Consider the following 24,127-nt stretch of genomic DNA (forward strand, 5'->3'; position numbering starts at 1 on the left):
AGGACATGTTTTAATAGTTAAACTCAAAAGGCTCAAAAGGGCATAAACAAAAGGCGCTCACAGCGGAGGTAAAAAACTTGACTAGGAAAACAAAAGGCGCGCACAATGGCGGAGAACTATGAACATTAAACAAAAACTTACGTGACAAGGAACTGTGAACATGGCATGAAGAAGCGTGATCATAAAGGGTGCAGAGCATAAATGTGGAGCATGAATGTGATGTTGCCAGGATGAACAACAGAAACAGAAAAGCTTATATAGTGACATGATCAGTGAAAACAGGTGTGTGACTCTAACAGGTGCGTGACATGACAATGTGAACCAGGTGAAACTAATGGTTGCTATGGTGACAAATAAAAGTGCACAAAAAGTCCAAAACCAAATCCGAACATGACTAAAACAAAATGTAATCACAGACATGACAGAGCCCCCCCCCTTACGGACAGATCCCAGATGTCCAAAACAAACAAAACAAGGCAGGATCGAGAGTCATGGGAGGGCGGGAGGGGGACATGGCGGTGGGTCGCCAGACCAGGTGTCCCCGAATCCACCGGGGCAGGATCAGGTGGCGGCGACGCGTAGACCGCCGCTGTACCTGACGAGGTGGGCGACCCGGGAATGGCCATATCCATGGCCGACGGGGAGGTGGGCGCACTTGGCGTGGCGGCCGACCAGGTAGTGGCCACATCCGTGGCCGACGAGGAGGTCGGCGTACCTGGCGTGGCGGACGCCCATGGACTGGCCACATCCATGGCCGACGAGAAGGCAGGCGCTTCGTCGACGTGGCAGTCGCAGATGACGAAGCTTGGCGTGGTGCGTCGGGCAGCAAAGCTTGGCGTGGCATGTCCTGGCAGCGTGGGTCTTGGTCTTGGCAGCGTGGGTCCTGGTGTTGGTCTTGGCAGTCTTGGTGTTGGTCTTGGTAGTCTTGGTGTTGGTCTTGGCAGTCTTGGTGTTGGTCTTGGCAGTCTTGGTCTTTGGGTGGTGTGTCTTGGACTTGGCGTGAGGGGTCTTGGACTTGGCGTGAGGGGTCTTGGACTTGGTCTTGGCTTGAGGGGTCTTGGACTTGGTCTTGGCTTGAGGGGTCTTGGACTTGGTCTTGGCATGGTGTGTCTTGGACTTGGTCACTTGGAGGGTCTTGGTCTTGGCATGGTGGTTCTTGGTCTTGGCATGGCGGTTCTTGGTCTTGGCATGGAGCTGCAACTGGCGGCACTTGGCGTCGTGGAGCTGCGACTGGCGGCACTAGGCGTCGTGGAGCTGCGACTGGCGGCACTAGGCGTCGTGGAGCTGCGACTGGCGGCACTAGGCGTCGTGGAGCTGCGACTGGCGGCACTAGGCGTCGTGGAGCTGCGACTGGCGGCACTTGGCGTCGTGGAGCTGCGACTGGCGGCACTTGGCGTCGTGGAGCTGCGACTGGCGGCACTTGGCGTCGTGAAGCTGCGACTGCCGGCACTTGGCGTCGTGGAGCTGCGACTGGCGGCACTTGGCGTCGTGGAGCTGCGACTGGCGGCACTTGGCATCGTGGAGCTGCGACTGGCGGCACTTGGCGGCGTGAAGCTGCGACTGGCGGCACTTGGCGGCGTGGAGCAGGTAGCGGAACTTGGCGTGGAGCAGGTAGCGGAACTTGGCGTGGAGCAGGTAGCGGAACTTGGCATGGAGCAGGTACTGGTGGCGCTTGGCGTGGTGGAGCTTGGCGTGGTGGAGCTTGGCGTGGAGCTGGGCGTGGAGCAGGTGGAGGTGGCCTAGCTGGAGGCTGTGGCTTGGCAGGTCGAAAGACTGGTGGTGGGGGCCGTGCTGGTGGCTGTGGCTTGGCAGGTCGAAAGACTGGTGGTGGTGGTGGTCGTGCTGGAGGCTGTGGCTTGGCATGACGAAATTCAGGTGGTGGTGGCCGAGCTGGAGGCTGTGGCTTGGCATGGCGAAGCTGACCCACCCCACCTGAACAATTCCCAGCCCTAGCCCCCCCCTCAAGGAGCGGATCCCAGACGCGCTCCCCGTGGTCTGGAACCGTCTTTTGGGGTGGGTGGAGGGAGGTCGGAAGGGGGGCAGAATCCTCCCCTCCAAACTGTCCAAAAAGTCTCTCTTTTTCTACCTGGGACTTTGTGAGTGAGAATTTTTTTTTTTGTGACATGGGCGTGACTTGAGTCCTGGGGGGCGGGACATGGAAACTGGGTGACTGTGATTGACATGCACTTATTTCTAAAAACATGTTTTGATAGTGCTCTATCTTGGACTTAGAGTCTTTTGCTGGGGGCGGATGATCAAAAGAAAAAGAGTTCAGAAAAAAAAAATCCTGGTCTGTGATATCATCTTGGGGAAGCCGGGCAGGCTGCGGCACATTTCCGCCCGGAGGGGGAGGAGCTTGCAGGAGCGCTGCGTTCTGTCCGCTCACCTTCCCTGACGTCCTCGGTCTGGAGCGGCGCTTCCGGGACTGCGGTGACGCAGCGCCATCCTCGGACCAAATGGAGCTAATCGGAATTAGCTTGCCATTTGGCCCCCACATCAAATCTCGGTCCCCCATGGCACCGAGCGCTTCCCACCTTCCTTCCTCCATCCGCCAAGTTGCTTGCGGAAAAACGGATTGCTGGCAACATCTGTCACGACTTGGTCCTTGGCGTGGATTGTTTTTCCGTGGTGCAAAGCAACTTAACTGGACATGACGTGCAGGTGAGGACATGTTTTAATATTTAAACTCAAAAGGCTCAAAAGGGTATAAACAAAAGGCGCTCACAGCAGAGGTAAAAAACTTGACTAGGAAAACAAAAGGCGCGCACAATGGCGGAGATCTATGAACATTAAACAAAAACTTACGTGACAAGGAACTGTGAACATGGCATGAAGAAGCGTGATCATAAAGGGTGCAGAGCATAAATGTGGAGCATGAATGTGATGTTGCCAGGATGAACAACAGAAACAGAAAAGCTTATATAGTGACATGATCAGTGAAAACAGGTGTGTGACTCTAACCGTGAACAGGTGCGTGACATGACATTGTGAACCAGGTGAAACTAATGGTTGCTATGGTGACAAATAAAAGTGCACAAAAAGTCCAAAACCAAATCCGAACATGACTAAAACAAAATGTAATCACAGACATGACAATTAATTGATTTGTCTGTCTTTATTCGCCTAAATATTTTTTGTTTACCTGTCCTATTCTTATAAACATAATCAATTACCGTAAATACCGGCAGGTGGTCGGTAATATCGCAGACTAATAACCCACTTATTTTGTTATCAATTACATTGGTAAATATGTTGTCTATGAGAGTGGCACTGTGAGATGTAATTCTACTGGGTCTAGTGATTGAAGGAAGTAGGCACATACTGTGTATTGTATTTATAAAATCCTCTGTGCTTTTATGATTGCTATGTTTCAATATATCTATGTTAGTATCTCCACATATAAATATATTTTTATTACCTATTCCTGAGAACATGCCTCCCATCCAGTCCTTAAAAGTATCAATACTTGAATCGGGCGCCCTGTATACACAACTGATTGGCATATTTTTTTTGTTTTCCATGCAGATCTCAATTGTAATGCATTCGAGAAGGTTATCAACCACCTGTGACATAGCCTCTACAATCTTGAAATTGAAATTTGTATCCACATAAATTGCTACTCCTCCTCCACCCTTGTTAATTCTGTTTTTATAAGTAAGTTCATAGCCATCCATCTCAAAGTCCATTCCCCTTTCCTTGTTGAACCAAGTTTCAGATATTGCTATGATATTGAATGGTTGTGAGAATGAGTTCAAATAGTTCTTAATGGATTTAAAGTTTGTATATAGACTCCTACCATTAATGTGAATAATAGATAACTTCCCATCTGCTTTGATGTTGTGATTATACTGTTCAGTAGTGTAGTATTTACAAGAGTTATTAATGTTATATATATATATATATATATATATATATATATATATATATATTTACTATTATTATATTTTATTTTTTTTATTATTTTTTTCCGAAGTTTACATTTTTTGAATCAATGAAGAATCGTTGATGAAGAATTGTTACGAATAAGAATCACAATTCTTTGTAACATTGATTTTTTTTGACACCCATAATATATGAGCAACCACTCAGACGAATCATATAGTTGATGTAGATGATCATATAGTTGATGTAGATGATCATATAGTTGATGTAGATGATCATATAGTTGATGTAGATGATCATATAGTTGACATCATGGCTCACATATGTGGAATATGACATCATGGCTCACATTATATGTGGAATATGACATCATGGCTCACATTATATGTGGAATATGACATCATGGCTCACATTATATGTGGAATATGACATCATGGCTCACATTATACGTGGAATATGACATCATGGCTCACATTATATGTGGAATATGACATCATGGCTCACATTATATGTGGAATATGACATCATGGCTCACAAGAGCTATGGTGACTCTGATTGGCCAGTTAGACTGCATTACAAAGATGTCTCTCATAAGGAGTATGACACAAAGTTCAGTTGCCCTCCAAGCTAAAGTGAAGTCAAAGACCCTTAAAAAAAATGCAGACTAAACAGTTTTAACTCTTTACTCCACAGCTCTCTGGCTTGTTGGTCCTGGCTGTTGGACTTTGGCTGCGCTTTGACCCTGACACTGTGCAGCTGCTGACTGGAGAGGAAGCCCCCCACACCTTCTTCATGGGTAGTCTTACCACTTCAACTATATCACACTGTAGACTAGTCTGACCACTTCTACTATATCACACATTCTACTAGTCTGACCACTTCTACTATATCACACATTCAACTAGTCTGACCACTTCTACTATATCACACATTAGACTAGTCTGACCACTTCTACTGTATCACACATTAGACTAGTCTGACCACTTCTACTATATCACACATTAGACCACCTGACCACTTCTACTATATCACACATTAGACTAGTCTGACCACTTCTACTATATCACACATTAGACTAGTCTGACCACTTCTACTATATCACACATTAGACCACCTGACCACTTCTACTATATCACACAGTAGACTAGTCTGACCACTTCCACTATATCACACATTAGACTAGTCTGACCACTTCTACTATATCACACATTAGACTAGTCTGACCACTTGTACTATATCACACATTAGACTAGTCTGACCACTTCTACTATATCACACATTAGACTAGTCTGACCACTTGTACTATATCACACATTAGACTAGTCTGACCACTTCTACTACATCACACATTACACTAGTCTGAGCACTTCTACTATATCACACATTAGACCACCTGACCACTTCTACTATATCACACATTAGACTAGTCTGACCACTTCTACTATATCACACAATAGACTAGTCTGACCACTTCTACTATATCACACATTAGACTAGTCCGACCACTTCTACGATATCCCACATTAGACTAGTCTGACCACCTCTACTATATCACACATTAGACTAGTCTGACCACTTCTACTATATCACACAGTAGACTAGTCTGACCACTTCTACTATATCACACAGTAGACTAGTCTGACCACTTGTACTATATCACACATTAGACTAGTCTGACCACTTCTACTATATCACACATTAGACTAGTCTGACCACTTCTACTATATCACACAATAGACTAGTCAGACCACTTCTACTATATCACACAGTAGACTAGTCTGACCACCTCTACTATATAACACATTAGACTAGTCTGACCACTTCTACTACATCACACATTACACTAGTCTGACCACTTCTACTATATTACACATTAGACCACCTGACCACTTCTACTATATCACACATTAGACTAGTCTGACCACTTCTACTATATCACACATTAGACTAGTCTGACCGCTTCTACTATATCACACAATAGACCAGTCAGAGGTCACGTCTTCTGGAACATTCCATGGAAATAGAAGTGATGAAGAGTTGTTCCATACATTTATGGTTATTTATTTATTTTCTATTTCACTTGGGACATCCTGCAGAGGGTGTGTAGATTGGGGACCTAACAATAATCACATCAATACACCAAAACATATTTATATATATATATATATATATATATATATATATATATATATATATATATATATATATATATATATATATATATATATATATATATATATATATATATATAGTCTGACCACCTCTACTATATCACACATTAGACTAGTCTGACCACTTCTACTATATCACACATTAGACTAGTCTGACCACTTCTACTATACCACACATTAGACTAGTCTGACTACTTCTACTATATCACACATTAGACTAGTCTGACCACTTCTACTATATCACACAATAGACTAGTCTGACCACTTCTACTATATCACACAATAGACTAGTCTGACCAATTCTACTATATCACACATTAGACTAGTCTGACCACTTATACCATATCACACATTAGACTAGTCTGACCACTTCTACTATATCACACATTAGACTAGTCTGACCACTTCTACTACATCACACATTACACTAGTCTGAGCACTTCTACTATATCACACATTAGACCACCTGACCACTTCTACTATATCACACATTAGACTAGTCTGACCACTTCTACTATATCACACAATAGACTAGTCTGACCACTTCTACTATATCACACATTAGACTAGTCCGACCACTTCTACGATATCCCACAATAGACTAGTCTGACCACTTCTACTATATCACACAATAGACTAGTCTGACCACTTATACTATATCACACATTAGACTACTCTGACCACTTCTACTATATCACACATTAGACTAGTCTGACCACCTCTACTATATCACACATTAGACTAGTCTGACCACTTCTACTATATCACACAGTAGACTAGTCTGACCATTTCTACTATATCACACAGTAGACTAGTCTGACCACTTGTACTATATCACACATTAGACTAGTCTGACCACTTCTACTATATCACACATTAGACTAGTCTGACCACTTCTACTATATCACACAATAGACTAGTCAGACCACTTCTACTATATCACACAGTAGACTAGTCTGACCACTTCTACTCTATCACACATTAGACTAGTCTGACCACTTCTACTATATCACACATTAGACTAGTCCGACCACTTCTACTATATCACACATTTCACTAGTCTGACCACTTCTACTATATTACACATTAGACCACCTGACCACTTCTACTATATCACACATTAGACTAGTCTGACCACTTCTACTATATCACACATTAGACTAGTCTGAACACTTCTACTATATCACACAATAGACCAGTCAGAGGTCACGTCTTCTGGAACATTCCATGGAAATAGAAGTGATGAAGAGTTGTTCCATACATTTATGGTTATTTATTTATTTTCTATTTCACTTGGGACATCCTGCAGAGGGTGTGTAGATTGGGGACCTAACAATAATCACATCAATACACCAAAACATATTTTATATATATATATATATATATATATATATATATATATATATATATATATATATATATATATATATATATATATATATATATATATATATATATATATATATATATATATATATATAGTCTGACCACCTCTACTATATCACAAATTAGACTAGTCCGACCACTTCTACTATATCACACATTAGACTAGTCTGACCACTTCTACTATACCACACATTAGACTAGTCTGACTACTTCTACTATATCACACATTAGACTAGTCTTACCACTTCTACTATATCACACATTAGAATAGTCTGACCACTTCTACTATATCACACATTAGACTAGTCCGACCACTTCTACTATATCACACATTAGACTAGTCTGACCACTTCTACTATATCACACATTAGACTAGTCTGACCACTTCTACAATACCACACATTACACTAGTCTGACCACTTCTACTATATCACACAGTAGACTAGTCCGACCATTTCTACTATATCACACATTAGACTAGTCTGTCCACTTCTACTATATCACACATTAGACTAGTCTGATCACTTCTACTATATCACACATTAGACTAGTCTGACCACTTCTACTATATCACACAGTAGACTAGTCTGACCACTTCTACTATATCACACATTCGACTAGTCTGACCACTTCTACTATATCACACATTAGACTAGTCTGACCACTTGTACTATATCACTCATTAGACTAGTCTGACCACTTCTACTATATCACACATTAGACTAGTCTGACCACTTCTACTATATCACACATTAGACTAGTCTGAACACTTCTACTATATCACACATTAGACTAGTCCGACCATTTCTACTATATCACACATTAGACTAGTCTGACCACTTCTACTATATCACACATTAGACTAGTCTGACCACTTCTACTATATCACACATTAGACCAACTGACCACTTGTACTATATCACACATTAGACTAGTCTGACCACTTGTACTATATCACACAGTAGACTAGTCCGACCATTTCTACTATATCACACATTAGACTAGTCTGACCACTTCTACTGTATCACACATTAGACTAGTCTGATCACTTCTACTATATCACACATTAGACTAGTCTGACCACTTCTACTATATCAGACAGTAGACTAGTCCGACCATTTCTACTATATCACACATTAGACTAGTCTGACCACCTCTACTGTATCACACATTAGACTAGTCTAATCACTTCTACTATATCACACATTAGACTAGTCCGACCACTTCTACTATATCACACAGTAGACTAGTCTGACCACTTCTACTATATCACACATTAGACTAGTCTGACCACTTCTACTATATCACACATTAGATTAGTCTGACCACTTGTACTATATCACTCATTAGACTAGTCTGACCACTTCTATTATATCACACATTAGACTAGTCCGACCATTTCTACTATACCACACATTAGACTAGTCTGACCACTTCTACTATATCACACATTAGACTAGTCTGACCACTTCTACTATATCACACATTAGACTAGTCTGACCACTTGTACTATACAACACATTAGACTAGTTTGACCACTTGTACTATATCACACATTAGACTAGTCTGACCACTTCTACTATATCACACAGTAGACTAGTCTGACCACTTCTACTATATCACACATTAGACTAGTCTGACCACTTGTACTATATATCACATTAGACTAGTCTGACCACTTCTACTATATCACACATGAGACTAGTCTGTCCTCTTCTACTATATCACACATTAGACTACTCTGACCACTTCTACTATATCACACATTAGACTAGTCTGACCACTTCTACTATATCACACATTAGACTAGTCTGACCACTTCTACTATATCACACATTCGACTAGTCTGACCACTTCCACTGTATCACACAATAGACCACGTGACCACCTCTACTATATCACACATTAGACTAGTCTGACCACTTCTACTATATCACACATTAGACTAGTCTGACCACTTCTACTATATCACACATTAAACTAGTGTGACCACTTCTACTATATCACACAATAGACTAGTTGACCACTTCTACTATATCACACATTAGACTAGTCAGACCACCTCTACTATATCACACAATAGACTAGTCTGACCACTTCTACTATATCACACATTAGACCAGTCCGACCACTTCTACTATACCACACATTAGACTAGTCTGACCACTTCTACTATATCACACAATAGACTAGTCTGATCACTTCTACTATATCACACATTAGACTAGTCCGACCACTTCTACTATATCACACAATAGACCACCTGACCACTTCTACTATATCACACAATAGACTAGTCTGACCACTTCTACTATATCACACAATAGACTAGTCTGACCACTTCTACTATATCACACATTAGACCACCTGACCACTTTTGCTGTATCACACATTTGACTAGTCTGACCACTTCTACTCTATCACACATTAGACTAGTCTGACCACCTCTACTATATCACACATTAGACTAGTCTGACCACTTATACTATATCACACATTAGACTAGTCTGACCACTTCTACTATATCACACATTAGACTAGTCTGACCACTTCTACTATACCACACATTGGACTAGTCTGACCACTTCTACTATATCACACATTAGAATAATCTGACCACTTCTACTATATCACACATTAGACTAGTCTGACCACTTCTACTCTATCACACATTAGACTAGTCTGACCACCTCTACTATATCACACATTAGACTAGTCTGACCACTTCTACTATATCACACATTAGACTAGTCTGACCACTTCTACTATATCACACATTAGACTAGTCTGACCACTCCTACTATGTCACACATTAGACTAGTCTGACCACTTGTACTATATCAAACATTAAACTAGTCCGACCACTTCTACTATATCACACATTACACTAGTCTGACCACTTCTACTATATCACACATTAGACTAGTGTGACCACTTCTACTATATCACACATTAGACCACCTGACCACTTCTACTATATCACATATTAGACTAGTCTGAACACTTCTACTATATCACACATTAGACTAGTCTGACCACTTCTACTATATCACACATTAGACTAGTCCGACCACTTCTACTATATCACACATTAGACTAGTCCGACCACTTCTACTATATCACACATTAGACTAGTCTGACCACTTCTACTATATCACACATTCGACTAGTCTGACCACTTCTACTATATCACACATTAGACCACCTGACCACTTCTACTATATCACACATTAGACTAGTCTGACCACTTCTACTATATCACACAATAGACTAGTCTGACCACTTCTACTATATCACACATTAGACTAGTCCGACCACTTCTACTATATCACACAATAGACTAGTCTTGACACTTCTACTATATCACACATTAGACTAGTCTGACCACTTGTACTATATCACACATTAGACTAGTCCGACCACTCCTACTATATCACACATTAGACTAATCTGACCACTGCTACTATATCACACAGTACACTAGTCTGACCACTTCTACTATATCACACATTAGACTAGTCTGACCACTTCTACTATATCACACATTAGACTAGTCTGACCACTTGTACTATATCACTCTTTAGACTAGTCCGACCACTTCTACTATATCACACATTAGACTAGTCTGACCACTTCTACTATATCACACATTAGACTAGTCCGACCACTTCTACTATATCACACATTAGACTAGTCTGACCACTTCTACTATATCACACATTACACTAGTCTGACCACTTCTACTATATCACACAATAGACTAGTCTGACCACTTCTACTATATCACACATTAGACCACCTGACCACTTTTGCTGTATCACACATTAGACTAGTCTGACCACTTCTACTCTATCACACATTAGACTAGTCTGACCACCTCTACTATATCACACATTAGACTAGTCTGACCACTTATACTATATCACTCATTAGACTAGTCCGACCACTTCTACTATATCACACATTAGACTAGTCTGACCACTTCTACTATATCACACATTAGACTAGTCCGACCACTTCTACTATATCACACATTAGACTAGTCTGACCACTTCTACTATATCACACATTACACTAGTCTGACCACTTCTACTATATCACACATTAGACTAGTCTGACCACTTCTACTCTATCACACATTAGACTAGTCTGACCACCTCTACTATATCACACATTAGACTAGTCTGACCACTTCTACTATATCACACATTAGACTAGTCTGACCACTTCTACTATATCACACATTAGACTAGTCTGACCACTTCTACTATATCACACATTAGAGTAGTCTGACCACTTGTACTATATCAAACATTAAACTAGTCCGACCACTTCTACTATATCACACATTAGACTAGTCTGACCACTTCTACTATATCACACATTAGACTAGTGTGACCACTTCTACTATATCACACATTAGACCACCTGACCACTTCTACTATATCACATATTAGACTAGTCTGAACACTTCTACTATATCACACATTAGACTAGTCTGACCACTTCTACTATATCACACATTAGACTAGTCTGACCACTTCTACTATATCACACATTAGACTAGTCTGACCACTTCTACTATATCACACATTAGACTAGTCTGACCACTTCTACTATATCACACATTCGACTAGTCTGACCACTTCTACTATATCACACATTCGACTAGTCTGACCACTTCTACTATATCACACATTAGACCACCTGACCACTTCTACTATATCACACATTAGACTAGTCTGACCACTTCTACTATATCACACAATAGACTAGTCTGACCACTTCTACTATATCACACATTAGAGTAGTCCGGCCACTTCTACTATATCACACAATAGACTAGTCTTGACACTTCTACTATATCACACATTAGACTAGTCTGACCACTTGTACTATATCACACATTAGACTAGTCCGACCACTCCTACTATATCACACATTAGACTAATCTGACCACTGCTACTATATCACACAGTACACTAGTCTGACCACTTCTACTATATCACACATTAGACTAGTCTGACCACTTCTACTATATCACACATTAGACTAGTCTGACCACTTGTACTATATCACTCATTAGACTAGTCCGACCACTTCTACTATATCACACATTAGACTAGTCTGACCACTTCTACTATATCACACATTAGACTAGTCCGACCACTTCTACTATATCACACATTAGACTAGTCTGACCACTTCTACTATATCACACATTACACTAGTCTGACCACTTCTACTATATCACACAGTAGACTAGTCCGACCACTTCTACTATATCACACATTAGACTAGTCTTGACACTTCTACTATATCACACATTAGACTAGTCTGACCACTTGTACTATATCACACATTAGACTAGTCTGACCACTTCTACTATATCACACATTTGACTAGTCTGACCACTTTTCCTCAATCACACAGTACATTAGTCTGACCACTTCTACTATATCACACATTAGACTAGTCTGACCACTTCTACTATATCACACATTAGACTAGTCTGACCACTTGTACTATATCACTCATTAGACTAGTCTGACCACTTCTACTATATCACACATTAGACTAGTCTGACCACTTCTACTATATCACACATTAGACTAGTCTGACCACTTCTACTATATCACACATTAGAGTAGTCCGGCCACTTCTACTATATCACACAATAGACTAGTCTTGACACTTCTACTATATCACACATTAGACTAGTCTGACCACTTGTACTATATCACACATTAGACTAGTCCGACCACTCCTACTATATCACACATTAGACTAATCTGACCACTGCTACTATATCACACAGTACACTAGTCTGACCACTTCTACTATATCACACATTAGACTAGTCTGACCACTTCTACTATATCACACATTAGACTAGTCTGACCACTTGTACTATATCACTCATTAGACTAGTCCGACCACTTCTACTATATCACACATTAGACTAGTCTGACCACTTCTACTATATCACACATTAGACTAGTCCGACCACTTCTACTATATCACACATTAGACTAGTCTGACCACTTCTACTATATCACACATTACACTAGTCTGACCACTTCTACTATATCACACAGTAGACTAGTCCGACCACTTCTACTATATCACACATTAGACTAGTCTTGACACTTCTACTATATCACACATTAGACTAGTCTGACCACTTGTACTATATCACACATTAGACTAGTCTGACCACTTCTACTATATCACACATTAGACTAGTCTGACCACTTCTACTATATCACACAGTACACTAGTCTGACCACTTCTACTATATCACACATTAGACTAGTCTGACCACTTCTACTATATCACACATTAGACTAGTCTGACCACTTGTACTATATCACTCATTAGACTAGTCTGACCACTTCTACTATATCACACATTAGACTAGTCTGACCACTTCTACTATATCACACATTAGACTAGTCTGACCACTTCTACTATATCACACATTAGACTAGTCCGACCATTTCTACTATATCACACATTAGACTAGTCTGACCACTTCTACTATATCACACATTAGACCACCTGACCACTTGTACTATATCACACATTAGACTAGTCCGACCACTTGTACTATATCACACATTAGACTAGTCTGACCACTTCTACTATATCACACAGTAGACTAGTCCGACCACTTCTACTATATCACACAGTAGACTAGTCTGACCACTTGTACTATATCACACATTAGACTAGTCTGACCACTTGTACTATATCACACATTAGACTAGTCTGACCACTTCTACTATATCACACATTAGACTAGTTGACCACTTCTACTATATCACACATTAGAGTAGTCTGACCACTTCTACTATATCACACATTAGACTAGTCTGACCACTTCTACTATATCACACAATAGACCAGTCAGAGGTCACGTCTTCTGGAACATTCCATGGAAATAGAAGTGATGAAGAGTGGTTCCATACATTTATGGTTATTTATTTATTTTCTATTTCTTTTGGGACATCCTGCAGAGGGTGTGTAGATTGGGGACCTTACAATAATCATCATATTGTCACATCAATACACGAAAACATATATATATATATATATATATATATATATATATATATATATATATATATATATATATATATATATATATATATATATATATATATATATATATATATATATATATATATAGTAGGAAGTACACACACACACAGTACACTGCTGCCCTCCTCTGGTGAGATGATGAACTGCAGCTGAATCAACAATTTTTTTTTTTACATTCCTTAAAGGCCTACTGAAAAAAATTTTTTTTTATTCAAACGGGAATAGCAGATCCATTCTATGTGTCATATTTGATAATTTTGCGATATTGATATATTTTTGCTGAAAGGATTTAGTAGAGAAAATCGACGATAAAGTTCGCAACTTTTGCTCGCTGATTAAAAAAAGCCTTGCCTGTACCGGAAGTAGCGTGACGTCACAGGAGGTAATATTCCTCACAATTTTCCTTTGTTTACAATGGAGCGAGAGAGATTCGCTCCATTGACAAAGCGACGATTACCCCATTAATTTGAGCGAGGATGAAAGATTCGTGGATGAGGAACGTGAGAGTGAAGAACTAGAGGCAGTGCAGGACGTATCTTTTTTCGCTCTGACCGTAACTTAGGTACAAGCTGGCTCATTGGATTCCACACTCTCTCCTTTTTCTATTGTGGATCACGGATTTGTATTTTAAACCACCTCGGATACTATATCCTCTTGAAAATGAGAGTCGAGAACGCGAAATGAACATTCAAAGTTACTTTTATCTCCACGACAATACATCGGTGACACACTTAGCTACTGAGCTAACGTGATAGCATCGTTCTCAAATGCAGATAGAAACAAAATAAATAAACCATTGACTGGAAGGATAGACAGAAGATCAACAATACTATTAAACCATGGACCTGTAACTACACGGTTACATCAACAGCCGTGCTCACCTGCGTTCAAGCGATCGGCGGCGCGACGGAGGACTTCACCCATCATCGACGAAGCTCTTTAGCATGAGCTAACGTGATAGCATCTGTCTCAAATGAAGATAGAAACAAAATAAATAAACCCCTGACTGGAAGGATGGACAGAAGATCAACAATACTATTAAACCATGTACATGTAACTACACGGTTAAAAATTCTCAGCCTGGTAAGGCTTAACAATGCTGGTGCTAACGACGCTAAGGCTAACTTAGCAACTTAGCAACCGGACCTCACAGAACTATGATAAAAACATTAGCGCTCCACCTACGCCAGCCAGCCCTCATCTGCTCATCAACAGCCGTGCTCACCTGCGTTCCAGCGATCGACGGTGCGACGAAGGACTTCACCCGTGGGTTTGGCGGCTAGCATCGGCTAGGCGTCTGCTAAGTAAGTAGTACTTGTCGTTTTGCTGTAAGTATTGTACTTAGCCGCTAATACACCGATCGATCCCACCTACAACGTTCTTCTTTGCAGCCTCCATTGTTCATTAAACAAATTGCAAAAGATTCACCAACACAGATGTCCAGAATACGGTGGAATTATGAAATGAAAACAGAGCTTTTTCTACGGGCTCCGAATACTTCCCTTGCCCTCGTGACGTCACGCGCATACGTCAGCATAATAAAACGTTTTTAACCGGAAGTGTGGCGGGAAATTTAAAATGTCACTTTATAAGTTAACCCGGCCGTATTGGCATGTGTTGCAATGTTAAGATTTCATCATTGATATATAAACTATCAGACTGCGTGGTCGCTAGTAGTGGCTTTCAGTAGGCCTTTAAAAGTTGTTAAGAGGCTCATAAAGTGTTATTTGTAATGATTGTTGTGTAACTAAATTGTAATCCTGCTCAAACTGATTCAATTAAGGTCACATTTACATTCTGTCTTTAAAAAGTTGATGCAGTTGTTTTCGGATCGGTACCAAAATGGGTGGTGTCGCCTTAAAATATCACTAAAATATCATAATAATAATAATAATAATACTAGCCGAGTGTATCTTACACGCATAAACATCCACGCAGCCGTGAATATTTGCAACATGTCTCCTGAAGGCGAAGAAGACTCACTGATCGACGACTGAGCTCAACAAACATTCAATCAGTCAAGTGTCGAAAGTAGCGTAAGCAGAACCGGAAGTATCACCTACAAAATAAAAGCTCCTAAATGACAAAAGCATCCATTTTAATGAACAAAACCTCTGAAGGAGTTTTGAAGCCAACCAAAGTTGTTTAATGTTGTAAATAATAAATATTTTCTTACTGGTATATTTTGTACATACTTTAAAATAAATTTAGTACTTTTTTGCAGTTAATACTATTAGTACTTGCAGGCGTGTACATAATAACAGTTATTACAGTTGTACACATGATAGTACTACATGTTTATGGTACTTGCAGGTGTGTACACAATAACAGTTATTACAGTTGTACACATGATAGTACTACATGTTTATGGTACTTGCAGGTGTGTACACAATAACAGTTATTACAGTTGTACACATGATAGTACTACATGTTTATGGTACTTGCAGGTGTGTACATAATAACAGTTATTACAGTTGTACACATGATAGTACTACATGTTTATGGTACTCGCAGGTGTGTACATAATAACAGTTATTAGTGTTGTACACATGATAGTACTACATGTTTATGGTACTTGCAGGTGTGTACATGATGACAGTTATTACAGTTGTACACATGATAGTACTACATGTTTATGGTACTTGCAGGTGTGTACATAATAACAGTTATTAGTGTTGTACACATGATAGTACTACATGTTTATGGTACTTGCAGGTGTGTACATGATGACAGTTATTACAGTTGTACACATGATAGTACTACATGTTTATGGTACTTGCAGGCGCGTACATGATGACAGTTTTTACAGTTGTACACATGATAGTACTACATGTTTATGGTACTTGCAGGTGTGTACACAATAACAGTTATTAGTGTTGTACACATGATAGTACTACATGTTTATGGTACTTGCAGGTGTGTACATAATAACAGTTATTACAGTTGTACACATGATAGTACTACATGTTTATGGTACTTGCAGGTGTGTACATAATAACAGTTATTACAGTTGTACACATGATAGTACTACATGTTTATGGTACTTGCAGGTGTGTACACGATGACAGTTATTACAGTTGTACACATGATAGTACTGCATGTTTATGGTACTTGCAGGCGTGTACACAATAACAGTTATTACAGTTGTACACATGATAGTACTACATGTTTATGGTACTTGCAGGTGTGTACACAATAACAGTTATTACAGTTGTACACATGATAGTACTACATGTTTATGGTACTTGCAGGTGTGTACATAATAACAGTTATTACAGTTGTACACATGATAGTACTACATGTTTATGGTACTTGCAGGTGTGTACACAATAACAGTTATTACAGTTGTACACATGATAGTACTACATGTTTATGGTACTTGCAGGTGTGTACACAATAACAGTTATTACAGTTGTACACATGATAGTACTACATGTTTATGGTACTTGCAGGTGTGTACATAATAACAGTTATTAGTGTTGTACACATGATAGTACTACATGTTTATGGTACTTGCAGGTGTGTACATGATGACAGTTTTTACAGTTGTACACATGATAGTACTACATGTTTATGGTACTTGCAGGCGTGTACACAATAACAGTTATTACAGTTGTAGACATGATAGTACTACATGTTTATGGTACTTGCAGGCGTGTACACAATAACAGTTATTACAGTTGTACACATGATAGTACTACATGTTTATGGTACTTGCAGGCACGTACATGATGACAGTTATTACAGTTGTACACATGATAGTACTACATGTTTGTATATTTATGGTACTTGCAGGCACATACATGATGACAGTTATTACAGTTGTACACATGATAGTACTACATGTTTATGGTACTTGCAGGCACGTACATGATGACAGTTATTACAGTTGTACACATGATAGTACTACATGTTTATGGTACTTGCAGGCGCGTACATGATGACAGTTATTACAGTTGTACACATGATAGTACTACATGTTTATGGTACTTGCAGGCGCGTACATGATGACAATTATTACAGTTGTACACATGATAGTACTACATGTTTGTATATTTATGGTACTTGCAGGCGTGTACACAATAACAGTTATTACAGTTGTACACATGATAGTACTACATGTTTGTATATTTATGGTACTTGCAGGCACGTACATGATGACAGTTATTACAGTTGTACACATGATAGTACTACATGTTTATGGTACTTGCAGGTGCGTACAAGATGACAATTATTACAGTTGTACACATGATAGTACTACATGTTTGTATATTTATGGTACTTGCAGGCGTGTACACAATAACAGTTATTACAGTTGTACACATGATAGTACTACATGTTTATGGTACTTGCAGGCGTGTACACAATAACAGTTATTACAGTTGTACACATGATAGTACTACATATTTATGGTACTTGCAGGCGTGTACACAATAACAGTTATTACAGTTGTACACATGATAGTACTACATGTTTATGGTACTTGCAGGCACGTACATGATGACAGTTATTACAGTTGTACACATGATAGTACTACATGTTTATGGTACTTGCAGGCGCGTACAAGATGACAATTATTACAGTTGTATACATGATAGTACTACATGTTTGTATATTTATGGTACTTGCAGGCGTGTACACAATAACAGTTATTACAGTTGTACACATGATAGTACTACATGTTTGTATATTTATGGTACTTGCAGGCACGTACAAGATGACAATTAATACAGTTGTACACATGATAGTACTACATGTTTGTATATTTATGTTACTTGCAGGCGTGTACACAATAACAGTTATTACAGTTGTACACATGATAGTACTACATGTTTATGGTACTTGCAGGCGTGTACACAATAACAGTTATTACAGTTGTACACATGATAGTACTACATGTTTATGGTACTTGCAGGCGTGTACACAATAACAGTTATTACAGTTGTACACATGATAGTACTACATGTTTATGGTACTTGCAGGCACGTACATGATGACAGTTATTACAGTTGTACACATGATAGTACTACATGTTTGTATATTTATGGTACTTGCAGGCACATACATGATGTCAGTTATTACAGTTGTACACATGATAGTACTACATGTTTATGGTACTTGCAGGCACGTACATGATGACAGTTATTACAGTTATACACATGATAGTACTACATGTTTATGGTACTTGCAGGCGCGTACATGATGACAGTTATTACAGTTGTACACATGATAGTACTACATGTTTATGGTACTTGCAGGCGCGTACAAGATGACAATTATTACAGTTGTACACATGATAGTACTACGTGTTTGTATATTTATGGTACTTGCAGGCGTGTACACAATAACAGTTATTACAGTTGTACACATGATAGTACTACATGTTTGTATATTTATGGTACTTGCAGGCACGTACATGATGACAGTTATTACAGTTGTACACATGATAGTACTACATGTTTATGGTACTTGCAGGCGCGTACAAGATGACAATTATTACAGTTGTTCACATGATAGTACTACATGTTTGTATATTTATGGTACTTGCAGGCGTGTACACAATAACAGTTATTACAGTTGTACACATGATAGTACTACATGTTTATGGTACTTGCAGGCGTGTACACAATAACAGTTATTACAGTTGTACACATGATAGTACTACATATTTATGGTACTTGCAGGCGTGTACACAATAACAGTTATTACAGTTGTACACATGATAGTACTACATGTTTATGGTACCTGCAGGCACGTACATGATGACAGTTATTACAGTTGTACACATGATAGTACTACATGTTTATGGTACTTGCAGGCGCGTACAAGATGACAATTATTACAGTTGTATACATGATAGTACTACATGTTTGTATATTTATGGTACTTGCAGGCGTGTACACAATAACAGTTATTACAGTTGTACACATGATAGTACTACATGTTTGTATATTTATGGTACTTGCAGGCACGTACATGATGACAGTTATTACAGTTGTACACATGATAGTACTACATGTTTGTATATTTATGGTACTTGCAGGCACATACATGATGACAGTTATTACAGTTGTACACATGATAGTACTACATGTTTGTATATTTATGGTACTTGCAGGCACGTACATGATGACAGTTATTACAGTTGTACACATGATAGTACTACATGTTTATGGTATTTGCAGGCACGTACATGATGACAGTTATTACAGTTGTACACATGATAGTACTTGTACACATGATAGTACTAGATGTTTGTGGTACTTGCAGGCGCGTACATGATGCTGGGGGCCACAGTGCTGATGATGCTGGGGGCCCTGCTGGGAAGTGTGGGGGCCGTGAGAGAGTCTCAGAGTCTTCTGACTTCAGTGAGTTGACAACTTTTCTTTTTATTTTACTAAGTAAGCAAGTAAATATTACTTCATTCCAAAGTACTGTCTACTACTTTATTATACTGTGTACTACTTTGTGATAGTGTGTACTACTTTGTGATACTGTGTACTACATGCTTTGTGATAGTGTGTAGTACTTTGTGATACAGTGTACTACATACTTTGTGATAGTGTGTAGTACTTTGTAATAGCGTGTAGTACTTTGTGATAGTGTGTAGTAATTTGTGATGTGTTGTACTACATGCGTTGTGATAGTGTGTAGTACTTTGTGATACAGTGTACTAAATATTTTGTGATAGTGTGTAGTACTTTGTGATAATGTGTACTACATGCTTTGTGATAGTGTGTAGTACTTTGTGATACAGTGTACTAAATATTTTGTGATAGTGTGTAGTACTTTGTGATACTGTGTACTACATGCTTTGTGATAGTGTGTAGTACTTTGTGATACAGTGTACTAAATATTTTGTGATAGCGTGTAGTACTTTGTGATACTGTGTACTACATGCTTTGTGATAGTGTGTAGTACTTTGTGATACTGTGTACTACATGCTTTGTGATAGTGTGTAGTACTTTGTGATACAGTGTACTAAATGCTTTGTGATAGTGTGTAGTACTTTGTGATACTGTGTACTACATGCTTTGTGATAGTGTGTAGTACTTTGTGATACAGTGTACTAAATATTTTGTGATAGTGTGTAGTACTTTGTGATACTGTGTACTACATGCTTTGTGATAGTGTGTAGTGCTTTGTGATACAGTGTACTAAATGCTTTGTGATAGTGTGTAGTACTTTGTGATACTGTGTACTACATGCTTTGTGATAGTGTGTAGTACTTTGTGATACAGTGTACTAAATGCTTTGTGATAGTTTGTAGTATTTTGTGTTGCAGTGTACTACATGCTTTCTGATAGTGTGTAGTACTTTGTGATAGTGTGTAGTAATTTGTGATATGGTGTACTACATGCGCTGTGATAGTGTGTAGTACTTTGTGATACAGTGTACTAAATGCTTTGTGATAGATTGTAGTATTTTGTGTTGCAGTGTACTACATGCTTTCTGATAGTTTGTAGTACTTTGTGATAGTGTGTAGTAATTTGTGATATGGTGTACTACATGCGCTGTGATAGTGTGTAGTACTTTGTGATACTGTGTACTACATGCTTTGTGATAGTTTGTAGTACTTTGCGTTGCAGTGTACTACATGCTTTCTGATAGTGTGTACTACTTTGTGATACGGTGTACTACATGCTTTCTGATTGTGTGTACTACTTTGTGATACAGTGTACTACACACTTTGTGATACTGTGTAGTACTTTGTGATAGTGTGTACTACATTATTTGTAATAGTGTATACTACTTTCTTTGTAATAGTGTGTAGTGTACTACATCTTTGTGATAGTGTGTACTACATGCTTTGTGATAGTGTGTACTACATTATTTGTGATAGTACTTTGTGATAGTGTGTACTACATTCTTTGTAATAGTGTGTTCTACATTATTTGTGATAGTGTGTACTACATGCTTTGTGATAGTGTGTAGTACATGCTTTGTGATAGTGTGTACTACATTCTTAGTGATAGTGTGTACTACATTCTTTGTGATAGTACTTTGTAATAGTGTGTACTACATTGTTTCTGATAGTGCGTACTACATTGTTAGTGATAGTGTGTACTACATTGTTAGTAATAGTACTTTGTGTATTGCAGTTCTTGGTGTGTCTGCTGATCATATTTGCTGCAGAGATCACAGCAGGCGTGTTTGGATTCATCAACAAAGAACAGGTAAACAATCATAATCATAATAATGTACTGAATATAAACATGTATATTATTGATATTTACAGGTAAACAATATGAATCATAATAATAATATACTGAATATAAACATGTATAGTATTTATATTTACAGGTAAACAATAATCATAATAATAATAAACATGAACGTGATGTATATTTACAGGTATATAAAGATGTATATAATGTATATTTATAGGTATATAAAGATGTATAAAATGTTTATTTACAGGTATATCAAGATGTATATAATGTTTATTTACAGGTATATAAAGATGTATATAATGTATATTTACAGGTATATAAAGATGTACATAATGTATATTTACAGGTATATAAAGATGTATATAATGTATATTTACAGGTATATAAAGATGCATATAATGTATATTTACATGTATACAATGTATATTTCCAGGTATACAAAGATGTATATAATGTATATTTACATGTATATAATGTATATTTCCAGGTATATAAAGATGTATATTTCCATGTATATGTACAGATAGTGGAGGAGGTCCAAAAGTACTACAGCACGTCCATCAGAGACAACACAAGCAACATTTCAGTCATCTATCACACAACTGTGAGATACTCTCTTCACTTCTTTATGGCTCATATTTGTTATTTATATTCATCATATTTATCATAATCATAATTTGTCATTATATTTATCATATTCATCATAATCATCTTATTTTCCATAATCATCATATTAATCATAAAATCATATTTATCATATTTATATTCCTCACATTTATCATGTTCATCATATTCATCATATTTGTCGTATTCATCATATTCATCATATTTATCATATTAAAATATTAATGATAATTATCACATTTATAATATTTATCATATTCATCACATTCATATTTATTACATTTATTTATCATATTCATCATATTGTATCATATTCATAATATGTATTCTATTTATTTATAATGTTCATATTCATCATATGTATCATATTTATCATATTCATCATATTGTATCATATTCATATGTATTCTATTTATTTATAATGTTCATATTCATCATATGTATCATATTTATCATATTCATCACATTCATGATATTTATCATAATCATCATATTTGTATGTATCATATTTAACATATGTATCATATTCATATTTATCATATTCATATTCATCATGTTGATTTATCATATTCATCATATTTATCATATGTATGATTTATCATAATCATCATATTTTTATCATATTGATTCATCATATTCATCATACGTATCATTTTTATTTATCATATTCATCATATGTGTCATATTTATCAAAATCATCATATTTTTTGTCATAAGTATCACATTTATTTATCATATTCATCATGTGTCATATTATATTTATTTATCATATTCATCATATATATC

The 24,127-nt window shown here is 37.9% G+C and overlaps 1 protein-coding gene across 1 annotated transcript in view; it reads left to right on the forward strand.

Annotated features, from left to right (window-relative positions):
* The window catches only part of LOC133643191 (tetraspanin-2-like), a 33,628-nt gene that overhangs the window by 6,788 nt on the left and 2,713 nt on the right, over positions 1-24,127 (forward strand). Inside the window, exons 2-5 of the mRNA XM_062037615.1 lie at positions 4,576-4,678; positions 20,814-20,911; positions 22,646-22,720; positions 23,241-23,321. Coding sequence (XP_061893599.1) covers positions 4,576-4,678; positions 20,814-20,911; positions 22,646-22,720; positions 23,241-23,321 — 357 coding nt within the window. The remainder of the gene's footprint in view (positions 1-4,575; positions 4,679-20,813; positions 20,912-22,645; positions 22,721-23,240; positions 23,322-24,127) is intronic.

Source organism: Entelurus aequoreus, linkage group LG26 (genome assembly GCF_033978785.1).
Source record: "Entelurus aequoreus isolate RoL-2023_Sb linkage group LG26, RoL_Eaeq_v1.1, whole genome shotgun sequence".
Taxonomy (NCBI): domain Eukaryota; kingdom Metazoa; phylum Chordata; class Actinopteri; order Syngnathiformes; family Syngnathidae; genus Entelurus; species Entelurus aequoreus.